The sequence below is a fragment of the Aptenodytes forsteri genome, unplaced genomic scaffold, assembly GCF_000699145.1.
Source record: "Aptenodytes forsteri isolate BGI_AS27 unplaced genomic scaffold, ASM69914v1 Scaffold2, whole genome shotgun sequence".
NCBI lineage: Eukaryota > Metazoa > Chordata > Aves > Sphenisciformes > Spheniscidae > Aptenodytes > Aptenodytes forsteri.
The window spans coordinates 19009165-19025922 of record NW_008795695.1 but is presented as its reverse complement, the minus strand read 5'-3'; the positions used below and the strand labels follow the sequence as shown (position 1 = coordinate 19025922).

The window sequence follows — 16758 nt, the reverse complement described above, 5'->3', positions numbered from 1 at the left end:
CCAGCGGGCCCTGTGGAACAAAGCCGATCCATCTCCAGCACAGGTCTGCATGCTGTTACATGCTACTGCCCTACCTATCCTTTTAAACCAGCCTAAGTTCCCAAAGAGCTTTTAAACGGCTTCTCTGTCAGCAAATGGTTTATTTTATTAACCCTGAAACATAACCCATCTTGCTTGGAAAATTCTCAAACTATAGCAGAGAAGTACAGAATTTTATATGTAACTTTTGGTCTTCATGTGACTCCCTGTTCTCAGGCACATTACTTTGTGTTTTCCATATTAAAACATGGCAGCTTTCTGTTTGTATTTCTAAATTCATAAGGCCCCTTGGTCAACTATTCTGACTGCACTTCTGTTTATATGAATTTTATACACATTATACTTCTGGAAGTGAACGTACTAATATTCAGTATTTAATATTAAGTAGTAAATTAAATTAATTAAAAATATTTTTCTTAATAGCATTTTGTATATATGGTATTTCATAGATTAGGGATTAGTTTTCCTAACAGTATTAAACTGAATCAATAACAAATTCTTATGGTAGTCCACAAAATACCCTGGATAGATTATTTTTTTTACTATCATTAATCCTTATAAATTTATAATGGTTAACTATTACATAAACATTCATGGCCCATTTCAAGTAAGCTTATATTTTCATTTACAGTTTCTAGAAACCATATGAAATGCATATTGTAGCTCATGTATTTTCTCCATAGTCAACAATGTGATACCAATACCATAGCAACCCGTAAATAGTTTGTGAAACACATCAGATGTTTACAGTTTGTAACTGCACACAAGTGATGTTGGACTTATTTAGGAGGTGTCAGCTAGAGATAGAAAATATGCAATCGCAGGAGTAGGACAGATCTGCACTTGTGACTCATATTCCCACTTGCACTTCCAATAATGTTTTGGTGCCTTTTTATTTTTTTAACATTCAGCTGTTGATTTTATATTTATGGTATTTCTAAGTTTAGGAATTAGTGCATTTAGTACCTGTTACTGAGAATTTAAGAAGCCACCAAAATAGTACCTTGACAATTTAGACAAAATATTTACTAAGAGAGAATGAATTTCCTTTCTTTCTTTCTCTAAAGAATGTGCAAATATGCTTCATTTGGGTAAGGAACTGTAAATAAAATAATTGAAATGAAAAATATCACAGAAACTTTAGAAAAGTCAGATCTAAATACTAAACGGTAAGAAGTTTAGCTACACTACTTGTAAACACAATGCAAATTTATACCAGAGTGATTCTTTTCTAGTGATTTACTGTAAGAACTCTCAACAGTCAAAAAAAGGAAATTCAGAAAATACAATATATAGCTAATTTTTTGTTGGAAATAAAAAATATCTTTATTGAGCTAATTTTTTGTTGGAAATAAAAAATATATTTATTGACTTAACTGTCATGAAATCTCTTCATCCTAAGCCAGCTTTTAAATCGCAATGAGAAGCTAATCACAGCCTTCAATATACTGAGTGTTCAGGTGAAGGAAACAAATCACTGGTAGCTAGTGTGTTATGGCAAAAAAAAGAATACTTTAATGAAGGTAAGGTATGAAAAATATTAAAAAGTATATTTACTTTATAACAATTATTTTTTACTTAGAAATAATTTACTAGAAAGCTGATGTTTTTCTATTCAGAAAAGTATTTAAAAGTATTCTGGTAAACAGCCTTTGTTCTGTCATTCTTTCCATAATTACTTCAAACTCGCTTGAGCAGAGATCCGAACAGACAGTCTGCAGGTTCAAGCTCATTAAAAGTGCAAATGTATTTGCAGCTAAAATAATGAAAAATTCTCTGCCATTCAACAGAACCCAATTTTAACAAATGTCAGATTGTGATGAATAAAAAACCCCAAACTGATTATTTCTGAAACAGCGAAGGAATCTAATTCCTGGGCATCTGTTTTCAAAAATTACACGAGAAATTTTTAACAAAGATGGAAAATACAAAGACCAGCCAGCACCACTGTTACAAGTCTGTTGACAACCTCATTTACGAGCCTTCACCTTGTCAAGCTCCTATGTGAGATGTTGCTTCTCCTGCTGATATATATTCTCTTGACTAGCTCTGCCTGGCCCATGCGTTCCTGCAGCGGGAGTGAAGGTGCAGCACCACGCTGCAACCGCAGCCCTAGGGCTTGCCACCACCCAGGCACTTCAGGGCACACAAGTGCCCTGATGGCAAGCCACTGCCTCCTTAAGTCATCCGAAACTCGAGTGTCCCCGTGGCATGACTCAGCACAGACATGCATGGCATAATATGGCTTGATGCATCTCAGGGGACAAAAAGGCAGAGAGGTCTTCTGATGGTTCAGTTTAGAAGATTTTGTATTCACAGTGATTGCTGGAGTATGAAGAAGAAGAAACAGACAGGTTTTTCTCCCTCTTTTGTCTGGGGTTAGTAGCATCTATTCAAGGGGCCATGGCAACTTCCCCTAGTCTCCAAAGTCTCCCTTTCAGTTTAACACTGTTCCAGAGTACAAACTCAAACTTCTCCAAAACATGCCGCTTGCAGCAAAATGCTAACAAAAACTCAATTAAATTCCCAATTTGCTAACTATCAGTGTATCAGACATTCAATCAAGTTTCACTTTATTCAACTGCCTGGTCTATTCCAAAGTTTGCAGTAAGATAAAATGACTAGATATGCTAAAATTACATTCTCACCTAATTCTTAGCTGGATGGATTAAAACTGCAAGTTACAGAAACATTAAACACTGAATTCAAATTTCTACAGCTTTGAAACTCTTTGATAAAGGCAAATGAAAGATAACATCCTACACAAACGTTAACTCAAGCATAACCTCTTGATCTTCAGTACCAAAGAAAGGAGATTCAAAGCCGATTTTAAGTCTGAGCTTTGCCTGGGATCAGCATTTGACCTTTTAAAACTTAAAAAAAACAGCTTCTTTTTACTGAAGAGCAGTACAGGTTCCTCAAACTGTTTTGAGATTTGGTTTGTTTTCTTGTCTGTTCTTAATTAAGTTGTTGTTCTATGGTCCAAACAATTCTCATTCCTTAAATCTGCCAGACTACCACTATGATTAATATTATTGTCTAGTGAACCTACGATCAGTTTCAGTTATTTATAGAATTTCATGGTTTTGATCTGTTTTACAGTTCTTATTATATAGGTAGTTTAATATTTATTCCAAATTTTGAAAACTGGATTAACATGTTGAAACTCTTAGAATTATATCATGTATCAATCTTCTCTTTTCAAGTCAACCAACCACAGGGTTCATGATGGTTACAGGAAATATTTTGAATTTACAGTGTTCTTTATCAATGCAGTGATAATATTATGTTCTCAAACAGAATAAATAGTAGACCATTTAACAGTGCATCCTCAGGAAAACTGACAAAGTAATTCTGCAGATTCCCCCCACCCCACCCCGAAATATAATCAGTGCATCAGAACATGAAAAATGCTGGAGTGTGTCAGAAAAGCTAGCCCAACAGATTGCCACCAACATTGCTAACAGGAGATGGTAATTGAGGGGAGCACAGAAGACTGGCCACTTTCTTTAGTCCCTTCACCTCATACTCCCACAGAATCCACTGTGATTAGACTAAGGATTTTATAGGGCTGAGTCATAATATTTTCCTCCACAACCTTCTGTGGTCAGCAAACCTCAGACATTCAGAAAACATAATGTAAAAAAGTAATTTTTAAATTGATTTTACAACCTCTTACAGTTTCAACAAGTACCCTTTACTTCTGCTATTGAAGAATTAGGTGAATAACATGTTGTTCCACATTCAGTTTACCCACCACTTCAATTTTGTAAACCTCAGTCATATCCCTCCTGAGACTTCTCTCCAGACTGAAGGTCTGAAGCTTCTTAGTCTCTCCTCACAATGCAGCCACTCCAAACCCTGGCTCATTTTAGTTGCCTTCCTCCATCTATACTTTCTGTAAGTCCATCATACCCTTTAACACGCAGAGAGCAGATCTGCACACAGTACTCAACGTGAGCATGCCACACTGTTTGATGGCAGCAAAACAACACTTTCTGTTTTGTTCTCAATACCCTTACTGATGCTGCCTAAAATGTTATGGCTTTTTTGGCTGCCTCTCCATACTGAGCATGCAAACTCTGGCAGTGATAATGCCAGGATCACTTTCTTGAGTTGTAACTACCATTTGCAAGCTCAGCATCATGTAAGCGTGGTATAGACTGTTTCTCTGAAATATTCATTACCTCACATTTGTCTGTGATGAAGATCATCTGCCACTTGTTGCCCACGCGCTCAGTTTTGGAGTTTCCCACTATCAGCTCAGCATTTGACTACCTGGGAGAGCTTAATGTCATGGGCATCCTTGAAAATATCACCATACACCTCCTGCCTCCAACTAAATTCTCACATTCATGCATCTTACAAAAATATCTATGTTAGTTTCTGTTACTTCTGTAATCTTCTCCCCCCCCCCCCCAACTGATGAATATGTTTGAATTTGGCTTGAGAAATATGCCCAAAATGTAGTGTCTATGCCCCATCTGTAAACTGTGCAGGGTTATCAAAATCAATTTCTTCCATCTTGGTAAGCAATAGCAAAACAGACTTTACAGTATATAAAATTTCCTTGCCATTTAAATAATGCTTAGCAACATTACACTTGAATTTGAAATCACTGTCAGATTTCATTTCTGGAATCTATTCAATTGCTAATTTCTTCCCACTTCCTTTATCTTGAGATCTGCTGAGCCAAAAAATGTAATAGAAAATAAAATTTCAATTGATCACTGCTCCTCTGTTTGAGCTACCGAGAATCAGCTTTCAAAGCAGAGCACAATGTATTGACTACAAAGAATAAAACATAAAACCTATTAAAAATTTAGAATCAGTTTTCTTTTCTGATTTGTAGTAGATTGATAATGTTAATATCTATTTTATTTTTCTTTGAAATTATTAAATGAAAATGTATTCTACCTAGTCTGCTCTCCCTTCAGCATCACTTTCTTCCATTACGGTTTTAAAATGTTTAAATGTTTAAACATTTTAAAATGTTGCGTTTAAAATGCAATGGACAATGCTGTGACTATATTATCTCTTTTTGACTGGAAGTAGAGGTCACTTCCTTCAACTGTTCTTGTTTGCCCCATGCTTTGTTCTTAATGAAAAATTAAGGCACTTTGGCTGACATGGGTTTCAAGTCCTAAAAAGAGAGAACCTGACCGGACCCCAAACCAAGTTTGGCAACTTTTAGCTGTTCATTAGTTGTCCTAAGCATAAAAGACATGAAAATCCCATGACACCAAGAGTATACGAAGACTGTGCAGCAGATAAGCCTGCAGTCTTTTCATGCCTAGGATCATCAATAATTGAGACCTAGCTAGAACACACCACATATTCCTGTCAACTAGGTCTTTTCCCTTTGAAAAATCTAGTCTGTGAGAGTAAAAAGATGAAGAAAAAGCATGTACTGGGAGGCAGCAGCTAGACTGCAGGTAGGATCTGTTTCCAAGATCTGGGAGCAAAAAGCATTCCGTGGCTCTGACACAGCCAGGAAGACCAGGCGATGAATAGAAGCGCAAACTCCTCTGTCCTGACGCACCCGGGTCTTGCTACAGTACATCTAAAGCATTTCTATCAGTTTAACACAACACTATCTGTATTCCTTCCACAGCAATGCATTTATTCATGCAGAGTTCACTAACTGAGGTCCCTGCAATCATTGTCCTCAAAATTACACAAGCTGTCATTCCAGAGGAAAAAAAACGAACCGGTCAACAAACCAAACAGACCAAAAAGAGGAACGCGTGTGCAAGTATTTATTTATGAACCTTCATCTAGGGAACATAACTGTATTATTCCCATTTAAGAGATCCTAGGCTTTCTTAAAATATAGAATGTGCCAAGAAATTCCATATACTGCTAACACCGCCTTGAGCCAAAACAGCATTCAGATACACATTTCTATCGATAAATGAAGGAAAGTACAATACCAATCCTTACCAGAACTGGAACATATGTCATATTCTCAGACAAAGCTCAACCACCAATCTCTTTCTTCTGTGTTGCCGAAGCAGATTACAGGGCTATTAAAATGATGTGTTATTGTTTTGTAAGTGTTAGCACTTACATAACAAGTTAAGGCTTGGAAACACAGATGGGTTTCCATTGTACAAAAGAACAGCTTTTAGTGTGATAAATAAAGGCCAAGGACTCCCTTGGGTAACAAGTAGCATTACCATCAACACCTGGAAATGCAGCAGGAAGAAATATTTAAAGCACCGCTGTAGCTTCTGACAGCTGTAGCTTACTTGTTGCATCTCCTTATTTTAACATGTTCCAAGTGAAGCTTTAATCGTGATTAAACTCAGTAATAACCTTTCAGGACACTCCCTTACCACTCCAGCCAACATTTTCACAGCTTTTGCCCCCTGTGGCTCTAAACCAAAAAAATGTCATATGATACATCAGAAGTAACAAAACTGTTGCACACTACTAGTTCTTCTAGTACATCTCTGGCACTCATTAACGTACTTCTATAAGGAATATTCTGGGTTTTAAAAAACTTGCATGAAGAAAGCTTTACCAGTGACTATACTTGAAAGCAGAATGTCATCTCAATTTAGGCCTAACATCTAAGTTAAGAACATATGCTTTTATAAAACCTAGTATAAACAGCAACAAAAATATTTTTTTTTTTCCAATTGGAAATTCTCTTTTTAAAGAAGTCAAACCATTTTTGTATTATCTGTAACTCTCAAGCTTTAGCTTCCTGTGACTGCATGAGAAAAACAAATTGATCTGAAAGTGATTATAAATAACATTAAATTAACCAATCCATTCTTTTTATCCACACTATGAAATGCAGATGTTAACGGCATTAATGATGAGAAGTGAATTACATTAGGATTAACTGTATCAATTAGCTAAGGTATTATTAGTACTACAGAGATATATTTTAATGACATACTATCAAATAGAAAGATGATAAATCAACTGTAAATTCTGTAAATGAAGCTCCAATCTGTTCTACTTTTAATCAAGCAATAACGTATGCTTGTTTGTTTTTTTTAAACATTAGGAGTGGAATTATAAAAATGTGGAGTATGGAAGGGAGTGGTGGTCACTGACAGGAGTAGGTAGAAAAGAAGAATTAAACAAATGATAGTGGATGTGAAATTTAATTACTGATAATTCATTATGAATATGAAAATTCCAGAAGTTGAGAGCTCCTTTGAATGTTTAAGTCGGAAGCAAATCTAAAATAACTAAAAATAATTTCGCAATATTTTTGCTCTCTTTTAACCTACCTCTTTTTTTTCTCTACCAGCTGTCTGCAGATCTCCTGCCACCGGGTATTCAAACTTTCCAGTTGTTCCTTCAGCGCCTTAGCATCCGCTGTTGATGACTGCTCAATAATCTCTTCACCAGTTACATTCAATGTTTTGACAACAGTTTGCTGTCGCCCAATGCCATCCTGAAGCTCCTGCAAAATACCCAACACATACATGTATTCATAAAAATGTCAAGCGTGAAACACAGTGCTTCATCACGTACTGGCCAGATGGAAAGAGGTGAAAGTTTTTGTTCTCCTCTGAATTCCAAATGAAAAATCCAAAGGCGAGTAGACAGAAAGACATCTCATGTTTTTGTAACAAGTACCTTTCAGTGCATCTCTACAGCCTTTTTTCCCCCTCCTGTATTCTTGTCTGCTAGAGATCATTACAGTAATATTCTGCAGATCAATTAGTAAGTAAAACTTGTGAATAAATTTACTTCTACACCCCCAAAGGTATACACCATGTTTATTTAATAGTCTACAAAGCATTGTAAAATTTAAAGTGCACAGTGTTTGGAGTTCCTATTAGCTATCAACACAAATAAGCGATATCGAGAAAGCAAGGACTGTTTGAAGTACTTCTCCTGATTCCCTTAAAGAAAATGTTTGTCTCCAGTTGTGAGAAGCTTGATAATCCATTCCCTCATGGTTTTTTGGGTTTGTTTGTGGTTTGTTTTTTTTTTTGGCAGGGTTGGGGGGAACTACACTTCTAAAGAAAAGTATTACTTACATTGTTTCTACTTACACTACAAAATGAAAAGCTACCAAAAGATAACTAAGATGGACCATCTTTCAAGTTTTACTAAATGCATTAGGATACATTTTCTACACCTTTTATTATTAAAAAAACTATCATACCAGTAGCTACCTTACCTCATGTTTAAAAACAACACAGTTCTGAAACTGTAGCATAGATTTTAACACTGTATGCCTGTTTAAGAAAGTTCATATTTATAAATAAGAAAATAAATCTTTTCATATTTTTAATCATCAGTAGAGCATGAGTATTTTTTTTCCTTGAATTCCTCAAAATGTACAAGCAGGGAAGTGTAAAATCATTTTCAACACTTTACTGCTAAAACAAGCAGAAACTGAAATAACTTCAACAATTCACACTGAGATTCATACTTATGATAGGTTTCACAATCTCAGGAAGTGTGTCTGAATCCTATCTACCTACAAAATTTTTCAAGTAAAATGCTGAATCTACCTTTTCTGGAAAAAAACCAAATATTTTCGCATCTCATACTCTGGAACAACATTATATGCTTGTTTTCTCTTTCTAAACACATAACATAAATTACAGACCAAGTTAGTAAATCTGCATATTAACATTAAATTAAATTTGACCATGAACTGGTTAAAATTGGCAGGATACAGCTTTCCAGGAATGTAAAAGATGAACATAACTACTACTCATGCATTTTTTTTTAATATATCTTGTCCATTAGATCTTCAGGCATGAGGTTATGATTGAAAGTTCACAAACTGAACCACACTTGAAGTCAACTTGTTTTAACACAACCACACCTCAGTTGCCAGCTACTAATTCATTAAACTGCAGAAAGTCAGCTGCATGCCCTATCCCAGCTTTTGCACAAATTTTACACAGATAGCTTGAAGACCAACACCAGTACAACCTGGGGCACAGAGGTCAATGTCAGCTAGCCACTGCGGCATTTACCCACAGTCCTGGACAGGAGTTGTAGCCGAGGCAGAGGTTTGCGCTGTCGAGACTAAGCTTATTCTTATTATACTTTGTTTGTTTTTCTTAAAGTTTCTTTTAGGTTGTAATAGAAGAGAACTCCCCCAAAATTATTCCTGTCTTTCATACCTCTCAGTAAAAACTGTTATTCTGTTTTTTTTTTTTCAAACTGTTTTCACATCCCATAGTTTCAGAATAAAAGAGTAGCTGTGATAAGCATAATGTTGCAGTAATCTGCATACTGTTTTATTATGTTTTGATAGGATGAGAAAACTTTTTCTGCTGGATCCTAGAAAGCTACAACAGTCCCATCACGTCTCATCAAGCATCCTGCTGGCCCAAAGTGTCCCAGCACACTTAGCTTTGCCTGTGGAACGTGTACGATTTTAAGACACCATTGTAGCAGAAACTGCAAGATCTTCTAAGACCCAGAAAAGACCCATAAAAGCATCTTACTTTGAGGTATCAGATTTTCTTGTCTTTCTATGATGCACATTAATACACTAATACCTGGTCCACCCTTTGGCTGCTATTTTCACGTACATGATTCACTGTTAGGAATAAATAGCAGTAACGGTCAGGTAGTTTGCCTAAATGCAAATATTCTCTATTATTGTGAGGCTGAAAAGTCATTGGTCTTTCCAGTACACACCTCAGTTTCGGTAATGCCCAGCTTAAAATGAACATCTAGTTTTTGTACACATTCACTGTATTTCACATTGATTTTAGCGCTAGAGCTTTTGCATTATGCAGTAGGGAACATTACACAGGTAAATCATAACAATAAGATGTATAGTCTGAGGAAAAATATATCACAATAAGTGTCTTATTTCCAGTGAGGTGCCTGAAACAATTGTGTTATTGCATGCACTTGTATGAACTTAAGATCTATACCACTTACAGAAGAAATAACTCAGAACAAAGCTTCTACTTATATGCAGCAGGACTGATCATTTGGAATAAGAGATCAAGGCAAGGAGAACTAAGAAGGGAAATTCTACTTCCTGAACTCCAAAGTTTTTAGAACTAAAATTTGTAGAAATTAGCGGTTATCTCTGCACCAGCTTTTCTAAATGACAGAAATAATCACCAGTCAGTATACTATTATAAAGTGAAATGCTAATTAAAAGCCCATTTAAATACTCTAACTGAGCCCTTTTCCTGCATTCACAGCATCTTAAATTAGTTTTTCTTCCTCCCCCAGCATACACCCCCCCAAAAAAAAGGCAACTATTACATGATTTCCACACTTAGTTCAACTGACATGAAATTAACCAAGGGATTTTCTGATTTATCCTGTGGCATATTATGCAACAGGCCTTACTTACAAAGTAAAAAGAGAAAATAGCTAGCTCAGTGGTGGAGATGGTCTTTGAACTTACGATCCCTAATGCCGAAATGGGAACCCCGCACAGGATGCATAGGAAGAAATGTGAACTACCACCAGAACATGAGAGAAGGCTTCTGGGCATCTGGATTTCAGATCACCATGAAGAACCCAATTTGAGATTATTTTTTTCCCAAGTCATCTATGAATTTGACACTTTTCACATGATTAAATGGAAACACATGTGCTGATGAAGTTTGTCTAGATTCCACAGCCTAAGAAAAAGCAGATTTTTCTTGATACTGGGTACTGTACAAAGCACAGCAACCCATGAAGACATTTAGGTTTTAAAAAAGTATTTTTTTTATAAAGTGGGCAAAAGTGTTTTTAACTGTTTTGCTGAAAGTCATGTTTTCACACACTCATCCCAGAGCTAAGAGCCACAAAGATGCTTTTCACAACTTACATTCAGTATCTAAAACTTGTCAACAGCTATAGTTCCCTATTTATTCCCCCTCTGTCCTTGCCACACACCTGCATGAGGGCAAGGTGCTGGGAGCCTGCAAGAAGTTGCCTCCCATGGCCTTACAGTTCATGCTGCTACAGAAGGAATATTGACATTGAATCTGCTTCTTGTAGTTTCACTTGACATTTCACCCCTTCATACAGAAATAGCAAAGCAAAAGGGCACGTTGCCCTTTGGGTTCCCACCTTACTCAGAAGGCCATTCAAGATACTTATACTTGCAATTATACAGTTTCTAATCACTTTATGAAGAGAGTGAGTAAACAAACTTAATTAAAAATGAGATGTTTATATAATATTAAAAATAAAACAACTCAGAAAAGACAAGTCCTCATCATATTCATACACACAGAGCTAATTACAATTTTGAGTGGATTGCAGATACTTCTATGTACTTTCTGTTTTCAACATGTTGCATTTTTAGCTACTAAGAAAAGCAGATGATAATATAAATACCCATCACTTTAATTTTTCTTTTTCGTGATTCCCAAGCATAAGTAAGCAGGGAATGACATATCATTAAAGTAAGGTTTAAATATTCTCTCAGACTAAAAATTACAAAAACAGGACTTCTTATATTAAAAGGACTTCTACCTCTCATACAGATCATTTTACACTTTGATAATGACCTCAACTAATTTAGTATAATAACTTAAAACTGCCAAGACATTCATACGATGCTTCTTTGCTTCAATTAATTTCTTTTTATTTTCTAAGATTTACCTAAAATGAGAAATTATGCACACTCTTTCAGAAAACTTCCAAGTGGAATAGAAACAAAACAGAAATATGGCGTAAACACAGGGGAAAATCCTCACCAAAGTCAATAGGGCTGTTTCTGCCATAGCAGGGGACTCTGCCCACATTCAGCTTGAAAACTCTGGCCTCGTTCACTATTGGTTTTCATTTTTGTTCTCACTTGTACTTTCTGGTCCTAGAAGCAACTGCTTAGTGACAACACAAGAGCAGCTGCTTTATGATATTTTTTGAATCAAACATAAAAAAAAGGAAATGGGAAAAAAAGGAAAAAGTGGAAAGAGACATTCCCAAAGGAATTTCTTAACATGACACTTTCAGCATTACTTCTAACCGCCCCAAATGTGTGTAGAACACTATTTCAGTTGTACCTCCAAACATTCAGAGGCTTCTGCATCAATAATAGTAGTTATGTGACTTGTACAGCTGTCCTTGAGATAATTATGCACTATAATGAATAGCAGTAAACAAATCACAACTGCTCGTGACAAAGTTGACAAAATTGTTAGTAACACCGTTATTCTTTAGAAAATACTTTCTAATTACATCATATGTTGCTTTCCTAACAAAATTAAAGGTCTGAGAAATCCTAAATCTACAGGCATTCCTAGTATCATCTTGGCAATGGCTTTCAGTTCATACCTCAACTATGAGGTGGGAATACCCTAAAAGGGAGGGAGAAGAATAATATCTAACACTAAAATACATTTCTGTCTTCCCTCTCCTCTTTTTTAAATTTCCTTCCCATGCTGCTTTTCCTTTAATTATTTTCAGTTGAATTATTCAGTGGTTTTACTATTCGTTGCCATTTTATTTCTAATTCTATTTTTTTCTTTTTCACCCTCTCCCAGTCAGTCCTGTGGCTTGCTTTCCCTTAACGACAACCAAAGATCAATAAAAAACTGCGTTACTAGAGATCCTAGGGCTAGTCCTATTCACAAGCTTGCTGTACATCACTACAAAGAAAAAGTGTTTGAAACTGGTTGGTAAACTGTTTAATCAATTATATAAGTTAATTCTCTTTGTCTACAAAAAGTTTAATCATCGTTTCTCAGGAAAAAATAACAGAAAGTATAAGAAACTCTTTTGTCACTTGTTACAAAGTGTTTTGTTTTCTGGGGGTTGCCATCCTTGTGCTTATGGACTTTGGCCCATTTAAGTTTGCTTGTACTGTTATGCAGCTCTTCTTCTTTTAATCTTCTTTCCGTAATAGATTTAATTTTATGAAACTGCATCATTCAAGGAGCCAAAGTAACTTTCTCCTGAATATGGATGATCAGTGTGTGCCCTGAAGTCAGCTTGCTAACAGGACACACAATGATGCTCAGTTTAATGCCGTCTAAGAGTTACGCTGCACAAATTTCTACACAACTGTGCACATGGACTTTAGAGACACTTTTATGTATCAAGGTCCAGTAGATAACAGTTTTGGATACCTAAAGGTGCCTGTACTTTGTGTGGAGCAGACTGATTCTTTGTGAATCACCTTGTAATGCATGCATTTGAAATGCAGTGATGTATCCCAGTTGATTGAATCACAGTATTTTACCTAACTAACAAAACGAATGTGAACAATATGCTCACCACAATCATTCCTCACTGACATTTGATTCTCTTTTTAAAGCCCTGACTGCACCTTCTTCCTGGTTTAGACAGCTGCCAGTAACCTTATTTTGCCAAGAACAAATAAAAGTGACAAAAAGCTATTTTGTCAAATCCAATCCTACATCAAACAATTTTATCTACTGCATGAACAATATGTAATAATAATATTATACAAATAATAATATATAAATATATAATATTTACATAATATATAATATACATTATATATTGTAATATAATGTTAATATATAATATTATATAAAAATAATAATATAAAAAGTTATGGCACTTTTTTTATTTGAAACATCAGTTGTTGGTTTTTTTCTTCCAATAGACACTTATGAACATTTCAGTACCTATGTTGTGGTAATAATACTACACATTTGTTTAATCTACCATTATCAATATCATGAAGAGTTTCTTATACTTTCTGTTATTTTTTCCTGAGAAACGATGATTAAACTTTTTGTAGACAAAGAGAATTAACTTATATAATTGATTAAACAGTTTACCAACCAGTTTCAAACAAAATACGTTACACCATCACATGCCTAGTTGCCACATTTTTTTCCTGATGCCTATCACAATGCTCATGAAAACTGACCAGGCAATATGACAAAAAAATAAATTATTGGTTCAGACAGACTCCTGGTACTAATTAAAATAATAAAAAAGAAAAAGACTTGAGTGGATGATGATTTGAAATAAACCTGTTTGATTGCTTTTCCTGTATTATGTAAATTAAACACTCATCAGAGTCCTTACCTACTTACCTAAGTGGATACCAGAATGGCATAATTTCTTTGACTTTATTTGTTATTTCTTAGTTAACTTGTACATATACCATGCAAGTGTTTCTGCAATCTCATTTCCACTTGTCACTGAACGAAACTGCATTTTACTGTTAATCAGAAACTATTCTATAAGCAATCTTACCAGCACTTTCCTCTTTTCGTTGTAGTAGACAAACATGCTTAACAATAATTTATTGTTATGGAAAAGCCCTATAGCAACATGAAGTACCACCACAAACAAGCTAATTTCTGTCAGAGGCACTAGCTGGCACAAAATGTTTTAAGAAAAAAAATATCATGTTGCCTTTCCTTAATTTAGGGTAAGCTACAGATCTGTTGTGGTTTAACCCCAGCCAGCAACTGTGCACCACACAGCCGCTTGCTCGCTCCCCCCTGGTGGGATGGGGGAGAGAATCGGAAGGGTAAAAGTGAGAAAACTCGTGGGTTGAGATAAAGACAGTTTAATAGGTAAAGCAAAAGCCGCGCACGCAAGCAAAGCAAGACAAGGAATTCATTCACTACTTCCCATGGGCAGGCAGGTGTTCAGCCATCTCCAGGAAAGCAGGGCTCCATCACGCGTAACGGTGACTTGGGAAGACAAATGCCATCAATCCGAACGTCCGCCCATTCCTCCTCTTTCCCACAGCTTTATATGCTGAGCATGACATCATATGGTGTGGAATATCCCTTTGGTCAGTTGGGGTCAGCTGTCCCAGCTGTGCCCCCTCCCAACTTCTTGTGCACCCCCAGCCTACTGGCTGGTGGGGTGGTGTGAGAAGCAGAAGAGGCCTTGACTCTGTGTAAGCACTGCTCAGCAGTAACTAAAACATCCCTGTGTTATCGACACTGTTTTCAGCACAAATCCAACACACAGCCCCATACTAGCTACTATGAAGAAAATTAGCTCTATCCCAGCCAAAACCAGCACAAGATCCTAAAAGCACGTAAGGTACTATGCAGCACTTTTAGAAATCTGTAGTCTTGAATTTGACATTAATGTGCTATTCTTCAGTCATTTGAATAAATCTCTCTTCTGCCTTGAATTGCATAAAAGCATAAGGTTGACATAAGAGTGTCTATCCAGATGCACCAATATAAATCAGAGAACTGTAAAAACATTTGGTGGAAAACTATCCCCAATACAATTTGCTAGCATTTGGTTACCAGAATGAATTTATCCATTAAGAGTATACACCTCTGTTCAAGATTCTATTAGAAATAAGGAAGAAATTAATTTTCCAGGCAGTTAAATCACATTGATTTAATCTGGAGACAATTACTGGCACTTTGTTAGGATTAAAACAATCAACAAAAAGTATATGTTGTTTCCTAGCTGTTTTTTTATAAGCAGCTATGCAATTTTCATTATTATGTGTGCATTATGTTTTTGTGTTGTTATTATTATAAATTATGGAATCTCAGGGCAGCTGATGGAGATGGAAGAGGTGAAAAAACAGTAAAAAATTGAAAGCAATGTTTACTAAGGAGTTGACAATAATTTAAAGCAAAGTGTTTTCTTAGCATAAACTATAGGAATTATTATGGCTTGAATAATATTTTCAACTGTGTGAAAAGAGCAGCGCTTGACCGAGTTGATACTAGGCTCTGGGCAGATTCTACCTATAAAGCAGAACTGGGTACGTTCTCTCAGTTGTACTGTGTTTGTACATCAACTGTACATGAGAAACCAAAGTAAAGAAAATTGCTGCAGACCTGTTTTCTGAGTAAACAATAAATACTGTAAAATAACAAGGAAATTTCATTCTCACTTTATTCGACAAATAGTTTATGAAGAATATAAAAATTCTGCTTGATTTGGTAAGCAAACTGCTTGGTTGGAGAGCCTTAGGAAACTACTTTTCCACCCTGCTTTGCATGTTACTTATTTTTTCTATATTTTGATGCTATTTAATTAGAAAAACACAAGGTCCAGTGTTGCCCAGGATGCATTGCTGACTGTCCATGACTGCTATTGTACACAAAGAAATGTAGGTACAATGCAACTCCACAATTGTACATTTTAACAAATTAAATGGAGATATACAAGTTCTCATAGTCTACTAAAGGTTCTAATCAGAAAGAGTCCCAGATTTGTTTGAAAGTTTTAATGTCTTCCAGACTTCATCCCTTGACTGCGCCTCTTCCTTCTAGAAACAATGACAAATTTGTTCTTCAGAAAACAAGGCATAAAGGCTGAAATTCCTGTATTTTACCTATACAAATTCTTAAGTCTAGCCTGGCGTCCTTCAAGAAGCAGTAGTCTACTATACTTTAATAGCCTCGTAACTTCACGCTTCAGCTTGCTACAGTAATTCCAGGTTCTTGTCACTGTTGCCTGTGCTGCTATCAACTATAACTCCAAATGCATCTCCAGTTCTTCTTACTAATACTTACTGAATTTTCCTTCATAACTGGCTCTTGAGAGGCAGATACCACCTGGGAAGATTGTTAGTATGAATTTCACCACGGCGACAATCTGGTTTATGAGATCACTTTCAGAGGCGATCAGCCCCGGTGCAGGCACGTCCCGCAGCGGAGCGGCGGACTGCGGTGTACAGGGGGGTTTCCTGAGCCAGGGAACCCACAGGGGAGCGCAGAGACCCGCTGGGAGCCGGCAGCTCTCACGAGGGCGGCTGACAAGCCGTGGGCAGGGCCGGAGTGACGGCTGCCACCCCCCACTCCCACTAAAGGCAGCCCCAGGGAGCAATCCCACCAGGAGAGCTGCCAA

At 36.3% G+C, this 16758-nt stretch overlaps 1 protein-coding gene across 3 annotated transcripts in view; it reads right to left on the bottom strand.

Annotated features, from left to right (window-relative positions):
- The window catches only part of DMD (dystrophin), a 1230427-nt gene that overhangs the window by 463847 nt on the left and 749822 nt on the right, over nt 1–16758 (bottom strand). For all 3 annotated transcript variants that reach the window (XM_009283051.2, XM_009283049.2, XM_009283050.2), the window contains one exon: nt 7290–7465. In XM_009283051.2, the coding sequence (XP_009281326.1) occupies nt 7290–7465 (176 nt within the window). The remainder of the gene's footprint in view (nt 1–7289; nt 7466–16758) is intronic.